Source organism: Megalobrama amblycephala, linkage group LG10, assembly GCF_018812025.1.
Source record: "Megalobrama amblycephala isolate DHTTF-2021 linkage group LG10, ASM1881202v1, whole genome shotgun sequence".
Classification (NCBI taxonomy): Eukaryota; Metazoa; Chordata; class Actinopteri; order Cypriniformes; family Xenocyprididae; genus Megalobrama; species Megalobrama amblycephala.
The window spans coordinates 1114648-1137500 of record NC_063053.1 but is presented as its reverse complement, the minus strand read 5'-3'; the positions used below and the strand labels follow the sequence as shown (position 1 = coordinate 1137500).

Here is a 22853-nt window from a genome sequence, read left to right as displayed (position 1 = left end):
ATGACTGTGAGACTGATATCTGTTCTACTTCATTTTGAGTTTGTTCTAAGCATCCTCTTTGTCCTCTATCTACACATCCTGAAAAAGACATGTATTGTGCCCACACATTCTTCAGCAGGAAATGAGATTAGACAAACTGAGTGGATGGACACACCGAGCGTCTTGTAGCCGCATGACCACTTTCGAGCAATTAAAACAGTTAAGGTTGTCATTGTCTTACGTGTCTCAGGACTAAGCCTAGGCATGTCAGCGTGCTTGAATTTACTGTGTGGATTTAAATTCCCAACATTTAAATTCTGCCATCATATACTCACCCTCATGTCCAAACCTGTATGACTTTTTTCTTTTGCCAAACACAAAAGAAGATCCAGCAAAAGGTCCAAACAACATTGGACCCCACTGACTTTCATTGTATAGAAAAATAACCTTCTCTTGTGTTCCACAGAAGAAAAAAAGCCATACAGGTGCATAAATTACACACTTCTCCTTTACCGATGATGAGGGGGTAGATCCTAATGAGCATTGTGACATAAAATTACTATTTTCAGCACGAACTTACTCGAAATGCTGCTTTATTTCACTCTCTTCTGCATATTTGGCGATCCCGTTAATGAATAAAGTGCGTTTCACCTGTGAATGGAGACAATGTGGAGACATCAGAGTACAGTTTATTAGCATTAGCAATATTATTTCAACCACAATATTGATTGATGCTCATTGTTGATCCCCATTAAGAGAGAAATATCACGCAGCACTAAACTATGCCTTAGTCAGGATATACATTTTTAATTTGACACAAAGGAGAATGAGTCTGTGAAGAGACATTCTATATCAGTTCATATCATATTTTCAACCCCTTTTTCACTTTTATTTTAAATTTCTAATGGATAAAACCAAGTCCCACCCTTTATTATTTTCAGGATGAATATCCCGTTTCAAAAACTATGCCAGATTTCACAAGTAAAGTGGGATGCAATGGGCTGTTTACCCTGACTAAGGTTCATAATACAGGACATTTTGCCAAATATTCTGTGTATACAGCATTATTTTAGTATCGAGATATTAGCATAGTTTTTATTCCTATTTTGAACTATTTTCTTTCTCATTTTAAAGGGGACATATCATGAAAATCTGACTTTTTCCAAGTTTAAGTGGATAGTTTGCAAGTTGACCCTGGCAACTACATAAATGTATCCACTAACCAATCAGAAACGTCCAGTTTCACTCTAAAAGTTGTAACTTCTTCCTGAGTCTCTCCATCAGTGTCGACTCCGGTTTGAACAATGTAAGGCTGAAAACTTTCGTCATTTTGGCTGCGTTAGATTCTCCAGCTTTGTTGTTGTTGAGCAACCGAAGCGTACATTTTTTTTTATTTTGTTGTGCATTTAGCTAAAAAAGTAAGTTTAAGTTTTTAAAATATTATATTATTTTAGTATATTTTAGTAAACTTTTTCCTTATTTCAAGTAACTATAAATGTTGTTTATAGTTTTATAGTTAACTATAATAAACCTGGCTGTAAACAGAAACTTGTATTGAACCCAGAACATTTCTCTGAAGTGTTTTGGGTAAGTTGTCTCTGCTCACCAAGTCATCCTCTTTGTAGTGCATCTTTGATGTGTGTCTCCTCATGCTGTACACAGTCAGTAACAGATATAAGCAGGCAAATGTAGTGTGTAGCCATAGCAGGTTATTACTGAAAGAGAGCGAAAAACATTCATCAACAATCATTCAAGGGTCAATTCAGTGTCACAGACATTAACCGGGACTTACTCTGATTTCAAGTTGGCTATTGTAGTTCGCCCAAAACTGTAGGCATTATTTTCTGTAGAAAGAAAAGACAAGAATCGGGTCATAGGGAGTCTTTAGTCTTATAAACTAAAGGAACAGAAACCCGAATGTCTGCATTCAGACATGTAATCCTTGATGACTCACTCAAACTCTCCTGACTCACCTAATAGGTCTCCTGAGAAGTTGACGGGCAGGACAATGCCCACAGAGAGCACGCCCACCACCACCAACAGACCAATGATGTGCCTCTGGAATGAGAGGTAGTGCACGGCGTCCTCGCCACACTTCTCCCTGATCTCATCATCTCTGTAAGGGTGAGAGAGATGTGTTAGTACCAAGCGGCAACCATCCGTTCTATCTCTTGAATCCGACACGGAAGTGACTTAAACTGCAATTCATCGACTGGCCGCTAGAGACAGGCTCCAAAAGGGAGTCAAATGCCATATAATCCCATGTTAAAATGCCCAACGTTACAGCAGAAAAAAACACGTTTACAGCCTGGTACAAAAAGTGGTTTTGGTCTATATAGCTAATTTTGCCCTTCATGACAGCTGCGAGGAGGGTGAATTTTTTTATAACTCATCCGTTTAAATTATATTAAGCCTTAAAGTTCTGCATAATTTAGGGCGTGGCCACTTGAGTGACAGGTGGATTGCCGCTGCTGTCACTACTAGTCGTTTGTCCGCTGTCGGTTAGCCATCACCTCAGCTAATTCCAGCCGCTGAATTTAGTGTCTCTTTGTACGTCCGTGTACATGTGCACACATGCGGAAGATAAACAGAACACACGTTGTTGGATCATCTAAAAGTTTTGTCAGTCAGATTTACAACAATGACAGTGGCTGGAGAATATGACTCTCAAGCCTCCACAAAATCCGACAGCGCTGCTTGGATATTATTAGTAAAACTGCTGTACTGTTTTGAAAAATATACTTTGGACATGGGCTTATTTGTTTGTGAGAGTCCAATCAGTTTTACAACAAACGCTGCTCAGATTGCATAATTTCTTGAAGAACGATGATGGAGAGCAGATTGTTCAGAAGAAATATGATGCAAACAATGGATAATATATCAATAATTCATGGATTTAATGCTTTTGTGTACAAAAAGTGCTGTTGGATGTTTTTCAAATCATGGTCATTTTACCCAAGTGTGATGGATTGGATTCATCTCGCGATCGACATTTCATTACAAATGTATGAAGTCCCGTTTTGATTTTGCGTGTTGTCTTTTGCACACCCGACACAAATGACAATATTACTGTTGCTGGAGCATCTATATCGTAAACAGACACTGTAGATTGACAGAAAACCTTTAGAACTTTCAAATGTTGTATAACTTGTTATCTTTATATTTTAGATAGTATCTAAGATAGCTAGCTAGCTCCTTAGTAGGGCTGCATGATTTATCACGATAAAATCGCATGTGATTTGGCAAAGGCTGTGATTATTTAATGCACAGCTTGTCAGAGCTGTACGGCTCTGTAATCAGTAGTAAATACTTCTCCATCTGAAAGCCAGAGGGCGCTCTTGCGCAGAAACTCAAAATATGCCCTGCCGCAGAAGATAACACGCATCATATCACTGTAGCTGAATAAACAGAAGATGGAAACGCTTTGATTAATTAAACATGACTAATAAACACACGACTGCCTTATTCTGTGCAAGAAGCCACGTCATTTCGTGATGAAGTGAGTTTGGAGTAAAAACATGTTATTAAATGTTGTCTTTTGTTGGACAAGATGCTAATAAATGCTTCTCATGTCTGAAAAGATGTTTGAGGCGTTGCTTTTTCAAATGTACAGTATAAGCGATTCAAACTCGCAGTGCTTTCAGATGGATTAGCATTTGGAGCCGTAGTTCATTGACAAGCTGCGCAAAAAAATAAAATAATCGCAGCTTTTGCGATTTCATAATGACACCAAGAATCACGTTTAAGCGATAATCACATTCAATTTCAATGTTATTTTTCGTATCATGCGACAAATCGTACAGCCCTACTCCTTAATGTGAGCTAACTTGATAAAGTCGAGCTAGGCGGGCGTGGTTTCAGCAACCAGGCACCTCAGCTCCACCCACGTCCCGCCTCTTTGACGATTTTCGGTTATCTGGGTGTGGCGCTTTAATAAACTTTTGGCAAATCTTGTTATACACCAACTGGAATAATTGGAATAATCTATCTTTCCTACTTCATCATTTCCTCTACTTCTAATTTGAAAAGGACCATTGACATTGCGGACATGTAAAATGTTTTTGCAGCACAGTTCCTATAGTTAGTAAGTCATTGTTGTTGAAATAAACAGAAATACATACAGTAACAGCAGAAAGGACTCACTTTATCCTGAAGATGGCTGTTAGCCAGGAACAGAAACCCTACAAACAGAGACAAAGAACATCATATTCAATTGCCTGTCAATCACCTCAACATTCAGAGACAATGTCTCCAGTGCCGTTTGAGGACTTGTTCGAGGCTGCGTGGGCACGTGACACCAGTTTACATAAGTGCAGTTATTCCAGATCACAGCAGGGAAGGGAGAGGCAAACAAATGGCTGTCAAAAGGCGTTGTGTGTTCCATTATGAAATCCACAGGTGTGTGTGCAGTGAGAGAGATAGAGCTGTGTGTAGATGACAAGAAAAACCGCCTGCGTGTGCTTTTTTAAAAACCGAGAGAGTGAATATATGCGAGTAAGGAAGATGAAGGGAATGTTGAGAATGCTATATATTCCAGCTTTACTAATATTTCGGTATATGCAGCATGCATACTGGTCATCCGGGTTTCTGTGCATATAGAAAATTTGCATACTATTTTCGAGAGTGAACTCCCTTTCAAAAGACTCGTGCCAGGGCTTGCACCTGTCGACATGCAGCATGTGCTGCTCTGACCTTCACAAAAAACATTGCAGATAGCTTTAAGGCCTGTTCACAACAGGGATAGTGATAAGTTTTAATAATTATTCTAATTCTAGAATAAGGAGGTCTACACCACTATATAACTAAAGCGTTATTATCATTGATATACTATTATAGTTTTTATTCATATTTAACATTTTTATTTTCACGTTTTCATTTTAATTTAAGCTACATTTTTAAAAACATGTATACAGAGTTCTTATTAATTTTTACTTCAGTATTTTATTTTAGTACTTCAAGTTAAACTAAAAGAAATTGAGAAAAGATGCCTTGGCAACTACCTGAAATAAACGTTAGCTGAAATAAAATAATATTTATTTAAAGTAATGATAATGTTTATTTTATGCTTTTAGTTTTAATTATAGTTAATCATGTTGGAATCACTTTCAGAACGACTTTTTCTAGCTGATGAACGAAAAACGTTTATCCGACTTTAAAGAACTCAAGCATTTAAATTGGCAGATGACATAACTGCAGTGCACACTTATAATTAACATAATGCGGTTATCGTTATAGTAATCATTCTTGTGAATGGAATGCGAATTTACAAAGAATAATACATAATTATTTATTAATGTACAGTACAGTCCAAAAGTTTGGAACCACTAAGATTTTTTATGTTTTTAAAAGAAGTTTCGTCTGCTCACCAAGGCTACATTTATTTAATTAAAAATACAGTAAAAAACAGTAATATTGTGAAATATTATTACAATTTAAAATAACTGTTTTCTATTTGAATATATTTGACAAAGTAATTTATTCCTGTGATCAAAGCTGAATTTTCAGCATCATTACTCCAGTCTTCAGTGTCACATGATCCTTCAGAAATCATTCTAATATGCTGATCTGCTGCTCAAGAAACATTTAATGTGTACAATTGTACAAAATATTTGTGTACAGTATTTTTTTTCAGGATTATTTGATGAATAGAAAGTTCAAAAGAACAGTGTTTATCTGAAATCTAATCTTTTGTAACATTATAAATGTCTTTACTGCCACTTTTGATTGATTTAATGCATCCTTGCTGAATAAAAGTATTCATTTCTTTAATTTCTTTTCAAAAAAATAAAAATAAAAATTCTTACTGACCCCAAACTTTTGAACGGTAGTGTATAATGCTACAGAAGCTTTGTATTTCAGATAAATGCTGTTCTTTTGAACTTTCTATTCATCAAGGAATCCTGAAAAAAAAAAGTACAAAACTGTTTTCAACATTGAAAATAATCATAAATGTTTCTTGAGCAGCAGATCAGCATATTAGAATGATTTCTGAAGGATCATGTGACACTGAAGACTGGAGTAACGATGCTGAAAATTCAGCTTTGCATCACAGGAATAAATTACTTTATGAAATATATTCAAATAGAAAACAGTTATTTTAAATTGTAATAATATTTCACAATATTACTGTTTTTTACTGTATTTTTAATTAAATAAATGTAGCCTTGGTGAGCAGACAAAACTTCTTTTAAAAACATTAAAAATCTTAGGGGTTCCAAACTTTTGGACTGTACTGTATATAGAATATGTCTAATACTATGTGTTGATTATTCTCTGTATGTACAACTTAAATGCATCTACAAGTTTCTATGTAGTAAACTACAGCTTGACTCCCACTGTTGCATGCTGAATGCTGTTTCACACAGGTTTTAACAAATAGACTGTGCAGTATTGTAGTATTCCATTCTGAATATAGTCATAAGCATCCACAATAATGACAATGCAAGCTACTTACGTTGTCCCTTTGGTCAAAGTCGACCGAGCTGGACACAGAGGTGAGACGCTCGTATCGGGAGTCAGCAGGCGTCTGCATGGCGGAGGCCACACTGAACACAAACACATATGATCAAACACACGCCCTCTCCGAGCACTGAACTTAAGCTAACATATAGGTGTACAGTCACTTAATGGCATGCCACTTCATAAATATAAGACTAAAGATTTGATCTAATACTAATATTTCCAGCAAATAACACATGCTAATTCGTTAATAATTTTGGTTTTTTTTTGAGATTTATTTGGATAGTGCTTTTTACAATACACATTGTTTCAAAGCAGCTTTACAGAAAATCATAATGTTTATAGTACCTTAATGTCACATTTAGCAGATTAGAGCTGGGCGATAATATAGTTCACATTTTACGATGATACGAGCAATCAAGCAGTTGAGATTTGCTATATAGTACTATTTTGATTGTCAGCTAAAGAAAAATCAAGTTTTTTATGTTGTTTATATATCTACAGTACAGTCCAAAAGTTTGGAACCACTAAGATTTTTGATGTTTTTAAAAGAAGTTTCGTCTGCTCACCAAGGCTACATTTATTTAATTAAAAATACAGTAAAAAACAGTAATATTGTGAAATATTATTACAATTTAAAATAACTGTGTACTATTTAAATATATTTGACAAAGTAATTTATTCCTGTGATGCAAAGCTGAATTTTCAGCATCATTACTCCAGTCTTCAGTGTCACATGATCCTTCAGAAATCATTCTAATATGATGATCTGCTGCTCAATAAACATTTATGATTATTTTCAATGTTGAAAACAGTTTTGTACTTTTTTTTTTCAGGATTCCTTGATGAATAGAAAGTTCAAAAGAACAGCATTTATCTGAAATACAAAGCTTCTGTAGCATTATACACTACCGTTCAAAAGTTTGGGGTCAGTAAGAATTTTTATTTTTATTTTTTTGAAAAGAAATTAAAGAAATGAATACTTTTATTCAGCAAGGATGCATTAAATCAATCAAAAGTGGCAGTAAAGACATTAATAATGTTACAAAAGATTAGATTTCAGATAAACACTGTTCTTTTGAACTTTCTATTCATCAAATAATCCTGAAAAAAAATATTGTACACAAATATTTTGTACAATTGTGCACATTAAATGTTTCTTGAGCAACAGATCAGCATATTAGAATGATTTCTGAAGGATCATGTGACACTGAAGACTGGAGTAATGATGCTGAAAATTCAGCTTTGATCACAGGAATAAATTACTTTGTGAAATATATTCAAATAGAAAACAGTTATTTTAAATTGTAATAATATTTCACAATATTACTGTTTTTACTGTATTTTTAATTAAATAAATGTAGCCTTGGTGAGCAGACGAAACTTCTTTTAAAAACATTAAAAATCTTAGTGGTTCCAAACTTTTGGACTGTACTGTATGTGGTGTTTTAATATGCTTTAAGATGAACCATATGCAAATTCATCAGTCAACACCATTTTTTCCCCTTAAAACTGCAGTGAAAAAAAGAAACTGCTCATAATTTCTTTTGACTGCTGAGTGGATTCTGACTAAATTAAACACCACTGTGTTCAAGAGATCAACAAACATGTCTGCGATTGGCTACATTGCTCATTGCTGCAAAAACACATTGTAAATAGAAACATTTGATGTTCATGTTACTTAATCATGTTGGAAAAGTCACGGAAGTACCGATCCAGTGTTTACAAAGTGAACTAAGCCGTGGCCTTTCCAACATGATTACGTCATGCGTGGAGCATGTGCAAGATGAGCATTTGTGGTTAAAAAGTATATATTTTATTTTTTTTTTTTTAGAAAATGGCCGATGGTTTCTCCAGATAAGACTCTTATTCCTCGTCTGGGATCATGTAGAGCTCTTTGAAGCTGCACTGAAACTGACATTTGAACCTTCAACCCGTTGAACCCCAGTGAAGTCCACTATATGGAGAAAAATCCCTCAAAAACCTTCATTTCTTTTCCACTGAAGAAAAAAAGACATGAACATCTTGGATGACATGGAGGTGAGTAAACTATCAGAAAATTTTAATTCTGAAATGAACTAATCCTTTAAATATGTCATTGTGATTGTCAAAGATAAGTTTTAAGGGATAAAATTATTTACTGCATGGAGACTTGAATGGTGGGAACGGCTCAGATTACTCCAGCTCCATCAGGGCATATCAAGGCTAACCACATGTTGGGCATGCAGCAATAAGTGACTGTGCACATACAAACGCAAACACAGAATTAGCATCAGAGGCTCAGGGGCGTTACACACAGATTGGTCACAAAGAGACTGCAGTAAACCTAGAAAGGAGATGAACATGCAGAGAGAGGAACATAAATTAGATTAGAGGCAGAGTGTGTTAAACAGAGATATGCAAAGACAATGATACAATGACCTCCAAAAGCTGTAGTTCAGAAAGTATGAACTAATAGTGGCATTTAGCTTGTGCTGCCAGTCAAAATAAAAGTCAAACGGCATCCTGTTTGATAATTTATGCAAGTGTGTCTTAAATATTAAAATAGATTTTGGGGCCAGTGTATGTGTCATTCTCTAGCTGCAATATCCACAAACACTTCTATAGGGCCACTTCTAATAAGGATCAGTACTTTCTGCTTGTCAATGACAAAAACAATCAAACAACAGGTATTCATCAAAACTAGGTCTTACAGTCACACAGGGGTTTTCTATGCCATCACAGGATGCTTTACCTCTCCCAGTAAGCCTCTTCCCTGTGGGACCTATAGGGTGCAAAGACCCTGGCCAGAAAGTGCACGCTTAGAGGAACGAAAACATACCATTTAATGGTGAAGTGTGTAGTTTTTGCAAAGAGAAACTAAGTAAACCATTTGTAGTCTGACTTCCTAATTTTGCTGTTTGTTTGAGCAGTCTGATATGTCAACAACAATGGAAGAGACAGATGAGAAAATGTAGTAGAAGGGTTCAGGAATCAATTATTTTTGCACCGAACGATGATGCGAATGGCACGGAAATTACACACTTCACCTTTAAAAGACACAAATCACACAATTATATTGATTAGCTCAGGTAAATGTGATGATTATCTCGAGAAACCCTCAACCAATGGACTCTAGGAAAGAAGTAAAGTAAAAAGGACGATAGAAATAAGTAGAAAGAGTTATTAGGAAACAAATACACAGTGAACGAGTTCACCCCAGATCCACCCGATAGAGCACACAGCAGAGGAAATGCCAGAGGGTCAATTCAAAAAGCAGACACAAGGCGTCCTTGGAAGAGAGAGCTGAAGAGTAAAAACAACACATACTATTCCTCGTCCAGACGCTGATAGTGCTGATTCCGCCTACTGAGGGAAAAGAAATGATTCAAGTTCATGCTTGACAGAAACTAGTCAAAGTATGAGATCATTCATTCAGAGGAAGAAGATACTAATACGCAGCTGATATGCAATGACACTTTTCCTTTGACTCTGTGGTGCGAGTTATTACACGTAATCACACCAAATCTTTGAGGAAGTTTGCATTATTGGTGTTTAAATAAAACAGTAAAATAAATATAAGAATGAAACCATACTATATTAAAAATACCACAAAATTGTTAAATTCTTGATACTGATTGGATGTAGCTAACAGCACGTATTTCCTGTTTTTGTTAGCAGCTTTTTCCACTTTCAAACTAGTAATGGTGGCTTGACCTGTTTGTAAACAAGATATTAAATCTGCGACATAAGGAAACAGTTCTACGACGAAAACCTGGAACACGTACACTACCAGTCAAACGTTTGGGAACATTACTATTTTTAATGTTTTTGAACAATGTCTCTTCTGCTCATTAAGGCTGCATTTATTTCATAATAAATACAGAAAAAAACAATAATATTGTGAAATATTATTACAATTTAAAATGATGGTTTTCTATTTTAATATACTTTAAAATATAATTTATATCCAGTGATCAAAGCTGAATTTTCAGCATCATTACTCCAGTCTTCAGTGTCACATGATCCTTCAGAAATCATTCTGATATGATGATTTATTATCAATGTTGGAAACAGTTATTATTTTATAACCTGTGATACTTTTTCAGGATTCACTGATGAATAAAAGGTTAAAAAATATCAGCATTTATTTAAAATAGAAATGTTTTGTAACAATATACGCTACCGTTCAAAAGTTTGCGGTCAGTAATTTTTCTTTCTTTCTTTTTTTTTTTGAAAGAAATTAATACCTTTTATTCAGCACGGATGTGTTAAATTGATAAAAAGTGATAGTAAAGATTTATATTGTTAGAAAAGATTTATATTTTGAATAAATGCTGATATTTTTAACCTTTTATTCATCAATGAATCCTGAAAAAGTATCACAGGTTATAAAATAACATTAAGCAGCACAATTGTTTCCAACATTGATAATAAATCATCAAATCATCATATTAGAATGATTTCTGAAGGATCATGTGACACTGAAGACTGGAGTAATGATGCTGAAAATTCAGCTTTGCATCACAGGAATAAATTACTTTGTGAAATATATTCAAATAGAAAACCATCATTTTAAATTGTAATAATATGTCACAATATTATTGTTTTTTTCTGTATTTATTATGAAATAAATGCAGCCTTAATGAGCATAAGAGACTGTTCAAAAACATTAAATATAGTAATGTTTCCAAACTTCACTGTTGAATCATTTATTAAAAATGTAATGCACAGCCAAGTTGTAACAGGCATTCGGCTTCATGATCTGGCTTTCCAGGATTTCACTTGACCCCGTGCAAACTTTAATAATGTTTAAATAGATGACTCGAAAGGTATAATGTAGGTGCTGTGATTCAGGGAAATGTTTATGGAACCAAATGTTCAAAATAGATCAATGAATGCTGGGTAGGTACACACAAAACAAGCCATTCCATGTATTTAAGGGTTGATGACTACCTTAAATGACTACATGAGTTGCTCGTAAAATACTGTAAATGGATCTGACTCGAGCTAAATCATGACTTTGTTAAAATAGATGTGCTAGCCTGAAACATGGAGTGCAGGTTCTGACATCAGAACATCAAAAACAGGTTCGAGATGCTTGGATATAATCAGATCTCCCATAAACAATCTCTCGTGCACTTAAATGCCGCTCAAACCAGTTTGCAAATCGCAGGATGTGAGTGTGATTGAAAGGCAGGGTCATATTACTAATCGAATAAGACTAGCTGAGCTGTCTGAACAAGCAATCCATTGGCTAAACCCATTACGCAGCAGCTGAGAGCATGCTGTTGTCTTACAGCGTTCAATGCATTCCTGCAGGAGGCATTTTCTCTGCTATCTGGACGAATCAAAGGTCTACATCATGACTGATGAATCAAGCGTCCAGCTGTATACATTTAGTCTGTACTGTACGGAATATAATTATTTTTACCTGTCGGCATCAGAGACCAACGCGAGACGGCCATAATCCCACGCCACCTTCCTCAAGACAGAGAACACACACAGCAGCACCTGGAGACCCAGAACATACATGATGTTACACAATCAAATTCACACATGCATTCAAACACAAATGCCGAACAGGCACAATTATGAAACACATTCCTAAAGTGCATAAATTTAGAACCGCGGCAAAACTAGATCATCACAGATTTAATCGAAGATTATCAGAAATATGTAACTAGTGTGAATGATAAAGATGTCCACAGAATTTAAAGCATATTTACAGATCCCCAGTCAACATGAAAATTGCTTTCGCAACCTGCTAACTTTACTTTTATCCATTGGGAATTGATTGGATAATGGAAAGTGGGCATTCTACACCACACCAGACCTGACATGAATGTGAATTTGCAGTTAATTGAACAATGACCTCCATTTATTGCAGTTGACTCCCCTCCTGAAACACCACTGGCATCCACTTATGAGGAGGCATTTTGACTGAAACATGGAGGATGAAAGTCAAGTTCACCCTTGAGAGCATCTGGATGTAAGTTGTAATTTTTACATTATCACTAATCAACATTAAAGGGTTAGTTCACCCAAAAATGAAAGTTCTGTCATTAATTAATCACCTTCATGTAAGACCTTCGTTCATCTTCAGAACACAAATTAAGATCTTTTTGATGAAATCCGAGAGGTATATGACACGTCCATAGACAGCAATACATTTTGTGCGCAGAAACAAAATGAAAATAATGACTTTATTCATCAATCTCTGCCCTGTCATTATCTTACGCAGGTGACGCAGTAACACAGTGAAGCTTCAGTGTTTACATCAGAATGTTGGCTCAGTATTGGCCAGCTCTGGTCATGTGATCAGCATGACGCATGCATGTGATGCTGACGCAGGAGCCGGCCAATAACGAGTCGGCGTTCTGACGTAGAACCTGGAGGTGCTGGATGAAAAATGAGAATGACACAGAAGAGAAGAGATTGTTGAATAAAGTCGTTATTTTGTTTTGTTTTTGCACACAGAAAGTATTCTCGTCTCTTCATAACATTAAAGTTGAACCACTGCAGTCACATGACTGTTTTAACAATGTCTTTAGTACCTTTCTGGACCTTGAAAGTGTCGATTATATTGCCGTCTATGGGCGAGTCACCTCTCGGATTTCATCAAAAATTTCTTAATTTGTGTTCTGAAGATGAACGAAGGTCTTAAAGGTGTGTAACGACATGAGGGTGAGTAATTAATGACAGAAATATGATTTTTGGTTGAACTAACTCTTTAAAGTCACTATGAAATGGAAGTAGTTGTTGATTGGAATTTGAGATGTGGGCGTTGCTTTTAAAAATGAATGCAATATTGTTGTTGATTGTGGAGAGGTGGCGTTTAAAGGTGAAGTTACAAAAATAAAGCGTATTGTATGATGTTTATTACATTAAGTGCACAAACAACATGCTTGAAATATGAAATTAATGTCTATGTATTGCATAATAACAAACTGGAAACAGATATTGGAAGCAAAAAACATGCCTAATATAATATAAGCTAAGATAGCAGGCTAATCGGGTAGAAATAGGCTATGCTAGTACATAAGCCAACTAAAAACAGTAAGAACAAGAAATGCTTGATTTGACAAACTATAGCTTCTGTTATATGGTCATTGTAATGCATTTTAAACAATATAAATCAAAGTGATTTTGCAGAAATTATGATCAGGTACTAAAAACACTATCCATTAAAAGCCAGTTGAACAAACGGGATCACTCGGGTCCTAAAGGAGACACGATTCCTGGGGGGCTAAACACCCTCTGGCTCAGCCACACCCCAAACTCACGCTACTGGTTGAGCTGGAATGGCATACTAATGAATACTAGAATAAAATGGGGTAAGAGAATGTATTTTAACCTTTAAGTGGTCTAAATGAAATCACCAGAGAAGTCTCACCGGAAGATTATAGAGTTTACAATAAAAATTATAACATGCATTTGCAAAATAGTGCAGGAATGTGTGTTAAGAAAGTAAACAGGGTCCAGATTAATTTCATGTTGACTTTAAATGACAAACCCATTACAAATGAACAAATGAAAATTGTAAGCTTGTGATGCGCACCAAGAAGCACATGAAGTCGAGCGCGAGTACGGTGGGCACTCCTCCGAAGGGCAGGCCCTGGAGCACGGTGCTGCGGATCCGGGCCGTATAGCAGTAGTCCCTGGAGGTGTTGCTGAAGGTGGCGTTGGAGCCGGAGCAGCTCTCCGGGGGTGTGCATCCCTGTGCTTCACTGCTCCCAACCATCATGAGCAAAACTAAGACAATCAGCATCCTCAGTACTGCTGCATCCTGAAACTCCACCTGTTAGGAGACGAGAGGAAGAGCGTTATTAATAACTTGCATGTAGATGACCCAAAGGTAACAAAAATGGACGAAAAGCTCTAATACTGATCACCTGGGGTCTTTAAAGGGATAGTTAGATGTGAAAACAATGTCTGTCATTCTGCATGTTTTACAAAAGAAAGAAATTCATAGAAATTTTTGGGTTAACTAATCCTTTAAGAACATAGCTGAACACATTTAAAGATCGAAAAGCCTGAAATAATGGCAAACAATCAATCTGGCTTTTGCTTTCTTCAGAAACTAAAGAGAACGGTTTTGCAAAGTATCTTACAGGAAAGACCGGTTCTGTAACGTAAGAGAGAATGCATTAAGAGAACACACATCAGCAGTCGCAGCTCGATATCATAAATCTGATGTCTAAAGGTGGAACTTGGCGAATTATGTAACTGCATGAAAGCTCTGCTGTGAGTGACTGAAAACAGATCTCTACATTAAGAGATTTGTGGACCTCCAAGGCTGTGCATGCTGTGCTCTGGCTCAACACAGACACATCTATATTCCTCCTACGGTGAGATCAGCCACCAAACGGATTGACAATGGACAGTCAGTTTGAGGCATCTCTCGGAGGCCAAATGCACCAACTGTACCAAGTTCTTCCCGAGGGAACACTGTCTAAAATCGCCCGTATATTTAAAATACTAAGGAATATTTCACTAAAAACTATAATAGTATCTCAATGACACTAAATTAATAATATCCTGATAGTTTACTCACCTCCATGTCATCCAATATGTTCATGTCTTTCTTTCTTCAGTGGAAAAGAAATTAAGGAAAACATTCCAGGGTTTTTCTCCATATAGTGGACTTCACTGGGGTTCAACGGGTTGAAGGTCCAAATGTCAGTTTCAGTGCAGCTTCAAAGAGCTCTACATGATCCCAGACGAGGAATAAGAGTCTTATCTAGAGAAACCATCGGACATTAAAGCAATTATATACTTTTTAACCACAAATGCTCATCTTGCACTGCTCTGTGATGCATAATCATGTTGGAAAGGTCACGGAAGTACCGATCCAGTGTTTACAAAGTGGAGCATCACAGAGCAGTGCAAGATGAGCATTTGTGGTTAAAAAGTATATCATTTTTATTTATTTTTTTAGAAAATGTCCGATGGTTTCTCTAGATGAGACTCTTATTCCTCGTCTGGGATCATGTAGAGCTCTTTGAAGCTGCACTGAAACTGACATTTGGACCTTCAACCCGTTGAACCCCAGTGAAGTCCACTATATGGAGAAAAACCCTGGAATGTTTCCTGGAATGTCTTCATTTCTTTTCGACTGAAGAAAGAAAGACATGAACATATTGGATGACATGGAGGAGAGTAAATTATCAGGAAGTTTTAATTCTGAACTAATCCTTTAACAAATATTACCACTGGTCATTTACATTTGCTAATATTTTGTTTAAAGGATGCAACAAATCTGCTAAAGGAACACACACACATTGGCTGTCCAGAGTGTGTATTAATGTCAGAACCAAAAGTTATGTTAACTGTGTCAGCAGGACTCTGACTTTTCCAATGGAAAATAAATACAGCATATAAGGGTGATGGGGGAGAGAAAGTCACACGCTGTGTTTCGTAATAAACCAAATTCTGTGCCAAGCCAGCTGAAGGTGAGGTTACTTATCAGCATATCATCTTTGACACCAATTCACTTTCAAATTCCAATACATTACAAGGAAAGTGAGCACTTTAAATAATTGTTTAACAGCAGAATTCCTGGGGAAAAAATAAAATAAAAATACATTACCCATGATACTGCAAAGAAAATCTCTACCAATCAGAGAATCACAAGCACTTCACACACTTTAACGCCCATCCACTCCCATTGAGGACTGCAAATGATGTCGAAAGTATACATTCTTGAACTTTTGTCTTTTTGTTTCAAATCAAACACTGTAAACCCGAATAAGTTGGCAAAACTCAAAAAAACTGAGGCAATCAGTTGAAGTTTAAGTAAGCAGAACTGGCTTACTTAATATTAACTCATATTTTAATTGTTCTTAACTTGAGTACACCAATTCATATATGGAACTTAAAATTATCATATAACCTCAATGTAAACATTTTTATTAGTGTAAACTTAGCTAGCTATAACAAGCAATTTCAGAAAATGCTAATTTGCTAACATGTTAACAATAGTGCGGTTGCTGAATGAGTACAGCAATATGAAACATCATATTTGCTCTCAAACCTGCACCACTTGATGGAAACTCTCCAAAAACCTCACATGATCAGAAACTCTCACACTTAACATTAATCTTGCACAAAAAAACAACATTTGCTCTCCCTTTCGAGTGCTATGGGCAAAGCATGCTGGGAAATAGAAATCCCGCCCAGTTTCTGTTAAACTGAAGTTTGTCTTAATTAAAAGAAGTAAGTTCATTAAACTCAAAACTATGAAACCGTTTAGTTTACTTAAAATATATCAGTTCTGTTAACTTGAAAGAAAAAGAAAGTGGTAAATACTCATGAAAGTTAATTTGACTGAACTAATTTGTTTAATTTAAGTTTGTCCTACTCAAACCAATTAATTATTTTAAGTGTTAGGGTTTACAGTGAAGTTTATAATGTTATGATTCATAGGGCTGGGTATTGACACAATTTTCACGATTCGATTCGATTCCTATTATTTTGGATGTAGTATTTCAGTTACAGTACATGGTAAATTTTCTAGAGGAAAAAAATCTCTCAACTAATGCTGTAAACTACACATGTTGAAAGTTAAATTAACTTATTTATAAACAAATACTTAAATTACACACAGTGATATTATTATTATAAATAAAGTTTAGAATTACATAATCATATTTCTACTCCAATTCGTTTTTGTGAAATATAAACATTTAAATCGTGGCTGTCATAACTGATTTATTCAAACATGCATTAAATATTGAAGAACATTAAAGATTATAATGAATATGTGACGGTGCATAGCTATATTTATCAGAATGCTGCTTTCTAGAGTCACTTTTCTAGCTGACTAATGAGTTTATGGTCACTGAATATGTTTTTCTGAGGTAAATGTGACGTCACGTGACAGTGAAGCTGTTTTATTGACGTCTTTCCGAGGTTGAAGCACTGATTGAGCGATTACACGAGACATGATACGGATTTCAGTAAGTTGTACTGTATATTTTAACATACCTTCAGATGTTCATGCATGTTTATTTCGCTGTAACTGGTATTAAAGCGGAGGAGAGGATGATCACATGCTTCTCTTTAACTGAGGTGCTAAAGCGATCTGTCACGCCACATTAAACAGCGCCAAAACGGTATTTATCTTTTGAATCTCATAATAAGATGGATGTCGTTTGAAATCTGAGACTTTGCTTCATATCAAAAGTAACAAAGATTATTGCGATTTATTGGATGAGAGGCGCTACATATTCTGCTCATTCATCAACTGAAAACAGACTAGACTAATCGATTCTTGGGATTTAAGAACCGATATCGGTTTGTAAAAATGAAAATCAGTGGTCTTGGTGTTTTGGTGTCCAAAGTCAGTGTTAGGGGTCTGCACTTCTTCACACAGAACACAATGAAACCATAAAAACGCCAGATTAGATCAATCAGTTAACTGCATTAAATTCAACGCATTTAATTAACCGCAAATGTAAATGCATTGCCTCTGGCAGCCGTGGAAGAGTTCCTTTGGGACAGATGGCTGGGACATCCACCCCGCTGCTGTTCCTCTGAACTCATCGCTAATGCCGAGTCATGAAAACAAACAGCGCATGACAGCAAACGTTACAAGCTTGTGACAGCCAAGCTCTAATAAAAGCATCAGGTTGCAAATGATCCATATTACAGAGACTCATTCACTGACTGACTGCCTTTATTTAAGTTCAATTAGGCCTGCTGTTACACGGACAGATCTTGTGACTTCCTGGCATCCTCAAAACTCATACAGTCAGTCTCATCTTGACAAACCATATGTTGTCAGGCTGATGTCGTAAGGTTGAGCGCTGATAGATTGTTGCTCTTTCACCTGTTTTTGAGATGTCTGGAAATGTGGTCAACAGATCAATGAGAGAACTGATCCCGAACGGTTCACTGGAAACTACAAAGCATACCGAAACATGCTGACACTTGTTAAGTTCTGAAGTGAACTGAAAGTTCTGACCTCAAAAAGTTTGACAACACTATAAATCACTGCTGATTTGATTGTTATATTCAATTATTTGTCTACCTCTACAATCTTGCTTTCATATCATCGATGGAGAGAAATTATATACCAGTCTGCTTTCTATGTTGATTAGGAAACTTTAAAGCAGATGAGAATATCAGACAAAAAATATGATGTAACATGTCTCCAGTGCTGCTGACCTCCTTCGTGCAAGTTTCATTCCACTGGGCTCAGCAAAACTCACATGATCTAGTCTGCGAAAGTTCATCATCTCAGGCCAACAGGTCACATTAGAGTATTGATCTGAGTTCACAACACCTGCAGCATTCACTAAAATCAAACTTGGGCAAAACTGAGAATTACAAAAAAAAGTGGCTCCTATTCAAATCATGAGTGTGAATTTGAATCGAATTATGTATTCTTAGTGTTCTTGTACAATACAAATTCATTCATTTATATCGTTATATTTAATTTGCATTACAAAAAAATACTAATTAAATACACAATTCAAACAAGGAAATATCTAAAGTTTCTTGAGATGTCCATATGGTAATGTTTATGGGTAATTCATACTGAAAAATAAAATATTCATAAAAACTATATGGACAGAAATGTTATGAATTTAATTTAAACAATTTTAATAGGAATGCACGATATATCGGCCACCATATCGGTATCAGGCGATATATGTTGACTTTTAATGTTATCGTTGAGTCATTCCACGAAACCGGTACGATTTGGACTTACACGTTTTTAGATTTTTTACCAAAATGTATTACTTTTCTGAACACCCCACAACATTAATGACATATTTAACTTCCAGAAAAACATATTTTCCCATCCCAGGCATCAAATCCCTATTATTATTGGTCATTATTTTAAGTTATGGACACTATGGGAGCTCTCTGAATATTATTATAAAATGTATTTGTGATAAAATCAACATTTTCCTATTAATCAGATGTCCCTCACACTAATTCAGTAATTGTGAATAAAAAGTTACATAAAATCTCACACTTTTGCTACTAAAGCCTGAAATTGGCACTTTTTGTGACAGAAACCTCATCATTTTTGATCAAAGGCTTAACTTGAGAATTTGAACTGAAATCAGTTTTCTTATGATTGATCTGAACATTTCAGACAGAGTTCAACTAACTTTAAATTACTTTTTCATAAATGTGATTTTAATGAATAATCATGAATTTACTTAAAAAATGAATTTAAAAAAGCACATTTATGTGAATGGCAAAATGAATGGTCTTTTTCCTAATTTTATTATTCATATCCCAAGAACACTTTCATAGAAGGGACGTGACAAAATAGGTTGTGTCAACTGAAAAAAACAAAATAATTTCTAATATAAAGATAAATGTATGTCATGTTTTTAAACATTATTAAAGGAGACATTTCAATTAATACAAAAAGCTTTTAAAAATATATTTTGGTGACCCAATAGAGAAGAAAACATTCTGATTTAGATTTATCGGCCAATATATCGGTTATCGGCTTTCAGATATAAAGAATTATCGGTTATCAGCCAAAATTTTCATATTGGTGCAAGAAATATTCTTTAAAAAATTATGGACATAAAATGTTTTGAATTTAATTTAAAAAATGCAATCATAATTCGGCATACAATTCTGAATGGTACTGCACAACCATAATAAATAATACATTAGCCTTGCTACTATTTAATGGAGAGTAACAACATCAAGTGACCTTGGATCAGCACAAACCACTGCTATTGCCTGTAAAATACTAACAAACAAACAAACAAGTGATTTCTACACCCAAGAAACACTATCGTTCTGCAATGCTTACAAACACATCACCTTCATGCCCTGTTGGACTACACTTTAGAGTGTGGCTTTCATGAGACAGACAGACAAATCGAAAGCTGTGGATAAGAATGTGCCGTTCTGATAATCTGTTCTTTCGGGTTGTTGGCCTCAAGGTGAAAGGAAATAGTCGATCATTAACCACATTACAAGAGTGAAGTAATACTGGCACCATTTCATCGTGCTAAGCTGTAAATAACATATTATAACATCATTTCCAAAGTCAAAGTCATTCCAATTCACAAACACTATCAGCAGTCTTCAAGAGAACATTCGAAAACTTTCATTTTGTTTTACTGGACTGTAATGTGATATACAACAACAATTAATACCATGGTATCACTGTCTGCTACTGAATTTCACCACCTGTATCTAACAACGAAATAAATATTTCCTGATCAAGTGCTGAAGACTTTGCCACTTTATTTTTAACATGTACTCTATATTCATTTTCATATACTTATCACTGAATGCAATTGTCTAGTGTCTCATATATCAGCAAACTGATTCTCATTACAAGCATTTACATGTCCAGTGACAGGACTGAAAGGTAAGGCAATGTTTTTCATAAACACTTTGTTATACTGGTTTCGTTATAGTGGTCCGTAAGGCTATGCAGAGTTGTAGACAAAGTCACAGCAGCACCTTTTACACTTCCTCCTGAACCAAAACAACAAACTCATGCTGTGTTCATGCCATGTCATAACCGTAATTACAAAATGGCAACCCGTGACATTGTACTCTGAGCTGTTTACGTCCTCAAGACTCAAGATTTATGTATTTCTATCTCAACACAATCAATGCTGAAATTAATCTGCAGCAGTCAGGTACAAGTCATTATTATTGTAATGTTATGTGCTTTAAGACATGAGGTCATTTAACGCCGTCTCTCGTGATGCTTTGCAGACTCTGCTCTGGCTGTGCGCGTTCATGTGTTTTGGAGGAGGCGTGGCTTTAGAGACGCTCTGAAGGAAGGGTGGGATCTTCTGCCTTCAAAGCTAACTTGCTATTGCTAGCCTCTCTGAAACTGCCTATCCTACCCTTAAAAGATGACAGCTGATGGCTATCCTGCACACCCTGAAAGTTTTACAAGTATAAAACACAAGAACAAACCGAAATCATTTTATCACTGCAGTGCACTGATGTGTATTTTTCTGAAACATTGCCCAGTGAAGAGCCTTGATAGGCCGAAATATTGGCCAGACTGATATGTGCTGAATTTAGCCATTTTTAAATGTCTAAATAATCCACATTGACGAAAAAAAAAAAACATTTCAAACTGTTAGTTCACCCTTGTGCCAGTTCCAAAGTCAACCACCAACCTTGTCAAAATTTATCAAACTACACTCTAAAAAATCTGTGAAATTTATGATTAAAAAAAACAGCAGCTGTGGTCGTCAGAAATTGAAATATACAATGGCAACATTTGAAGTTTTATGGATTGAAATTAGGACTGTATGATTCATCGAAATCGGAATAAAATTGCGACGTGAGCATGCACGATTTCTAAACTGCAGAAAGTTTTTTCCGCCAGCTCTGAATGCAGCGTGACTAAATCTAGAGTGAGGTTTACCATTACGACGAAAGAAAGCAAGAAACAGGGGAGGCGAATTCAGGGAAGGATCAGGATCAGGATTTCCAAAAAAATGTAGAGCTGCACAATCACTCGTTAAAAGATTGTGATCTCATCTCAATTTAAAACCCACACAATCTTATTCCTGAATGTCAGTGATTCTACTGTCTATTAAACTTTTGACAAGTACGATCACACTGAACATTCAAATCTTTTCAACCACACTGTATCTTTATTTCGGTCTCACAATAATTCGTATTATCACAGAAGTACTGGGATAAAAGTTTATAGTTTGGATATAAACACTGATGTCTATGGTTGTGATCAAAATAGAGTAAATCACCTTTTGAATTTGAAACTTGACACTTCAAATAAAGATTGTATCAATTACATCATTGCACCAGTAGGTGGCGACACGTGACTGTAAAAAAAAATGTATTTGTCATTGAATCATTCAAGAAATTAGTTCAAAAATATTGATCTAGTGAAGTCTTTATGAGTGAGTCATTGAATCATTCATTCAACCCGACTTTTTTTTTTGTTTAGTTGTCTATTCAGAAATGTGAGGGAATCATCATCTCTATTTTAAACAAAAGTCGTGATTCTCAGTTTATCCAGAATCATGCAGCTCTAAAAAAACAAATTATATAGACAAGTATGTGTTTAAGGAAATATTTAAAATTGTGATTAAAATCCATATTGCAATATTGATAAAAAAAATCATGATAGTATTTCTATTTTTTTTGTCCGTATCACACAACCCTTATTGAAATAATGATATAATATTAATAAACCAAAGGTACTAAAATCTCTTTTGTACCTATATAATACTGACAACCACCATAAATACACAGGTGGTGTATTGCATTTAGATGATCATTTATGTTTCCAAAATAGTTCATTCTAAGCTGACATTGTACAAAATAAGTGTTGATTTTGTGTCAGCAATTAGAGCATGGTCAGTCTTTCACCCTGGGCTCTCAATATTAGTACTGGCCACTAATAAAGCACTCCAAAGCCTGAAGGCAACATTACTAAGGCTCACGTGGAGGAT

General features: G+C 35.5%; 1 protein-coding gene and 1 long non-coding RNA gene across 4 annotated transcripts in view; one reads left to right on the top strand and one right to left on the bottom strand.

Annotated features, from left to right (window-relative positions):
• The window catches only part of tmem63ba (transmembrane protein 63Ba), a 42630-nt gene that overhangs the window by 17170 nt on the left and 2607 nt on the right, over window positions 1-22853 (bottom strand). The window contains exons 2-10 of one of the 3 annotated variants that reach the window (XM_048203870.1): window positions 13979-14218; window positions 11852-11931; window positions 9748-9783; window positions 6434-6524; window positions 4123-4160; window positions 1953-2095; window positions 1772-1823; window positions 1586-1694; window positions 560-630 (exon numbers count right to left, since the gene is read on the bottom strand). In XM_048203870.1, the coding sequence (XP_048059827.1) occupies window positions 560-630; window positions 1586-1694; window positions 1772-1823; window positions 1953-2095; window positions 4123-4160; window positions 6434-6524; window positions 9748-9783; window positions 11852-11931; window positions 13979-14188 (830 nt within the window). In that variant the 5' untranslated portion in view covers window positions 14189-14218. Of the gene's footprint in view, window positions 1-559; window positions 631-1585; window positions 1695-1771; window positions 1824-1952; window positions 2096-4122; window positions 4161-6433; window positions 6525-9747; window positions 9787-11851; window positions 11932-13978; window positions 14219-22853 lie in introns of all 3 variants that reach the window. The other 2 variants (XM_048203869.1, XM_048203871.1) reach the window with 2 other exon arrangements.
• On the top strand, window positions 8417-21990 carry LOC125276424. Its single transcript, XR_007186663.1, has 3 exons — window positions 8417-8478; window positions 12308-12409; window positions 21133-21990. It is a non-coding gene; the product is annotated as an uncharacterized LOC125276424 (long non-coding RNA).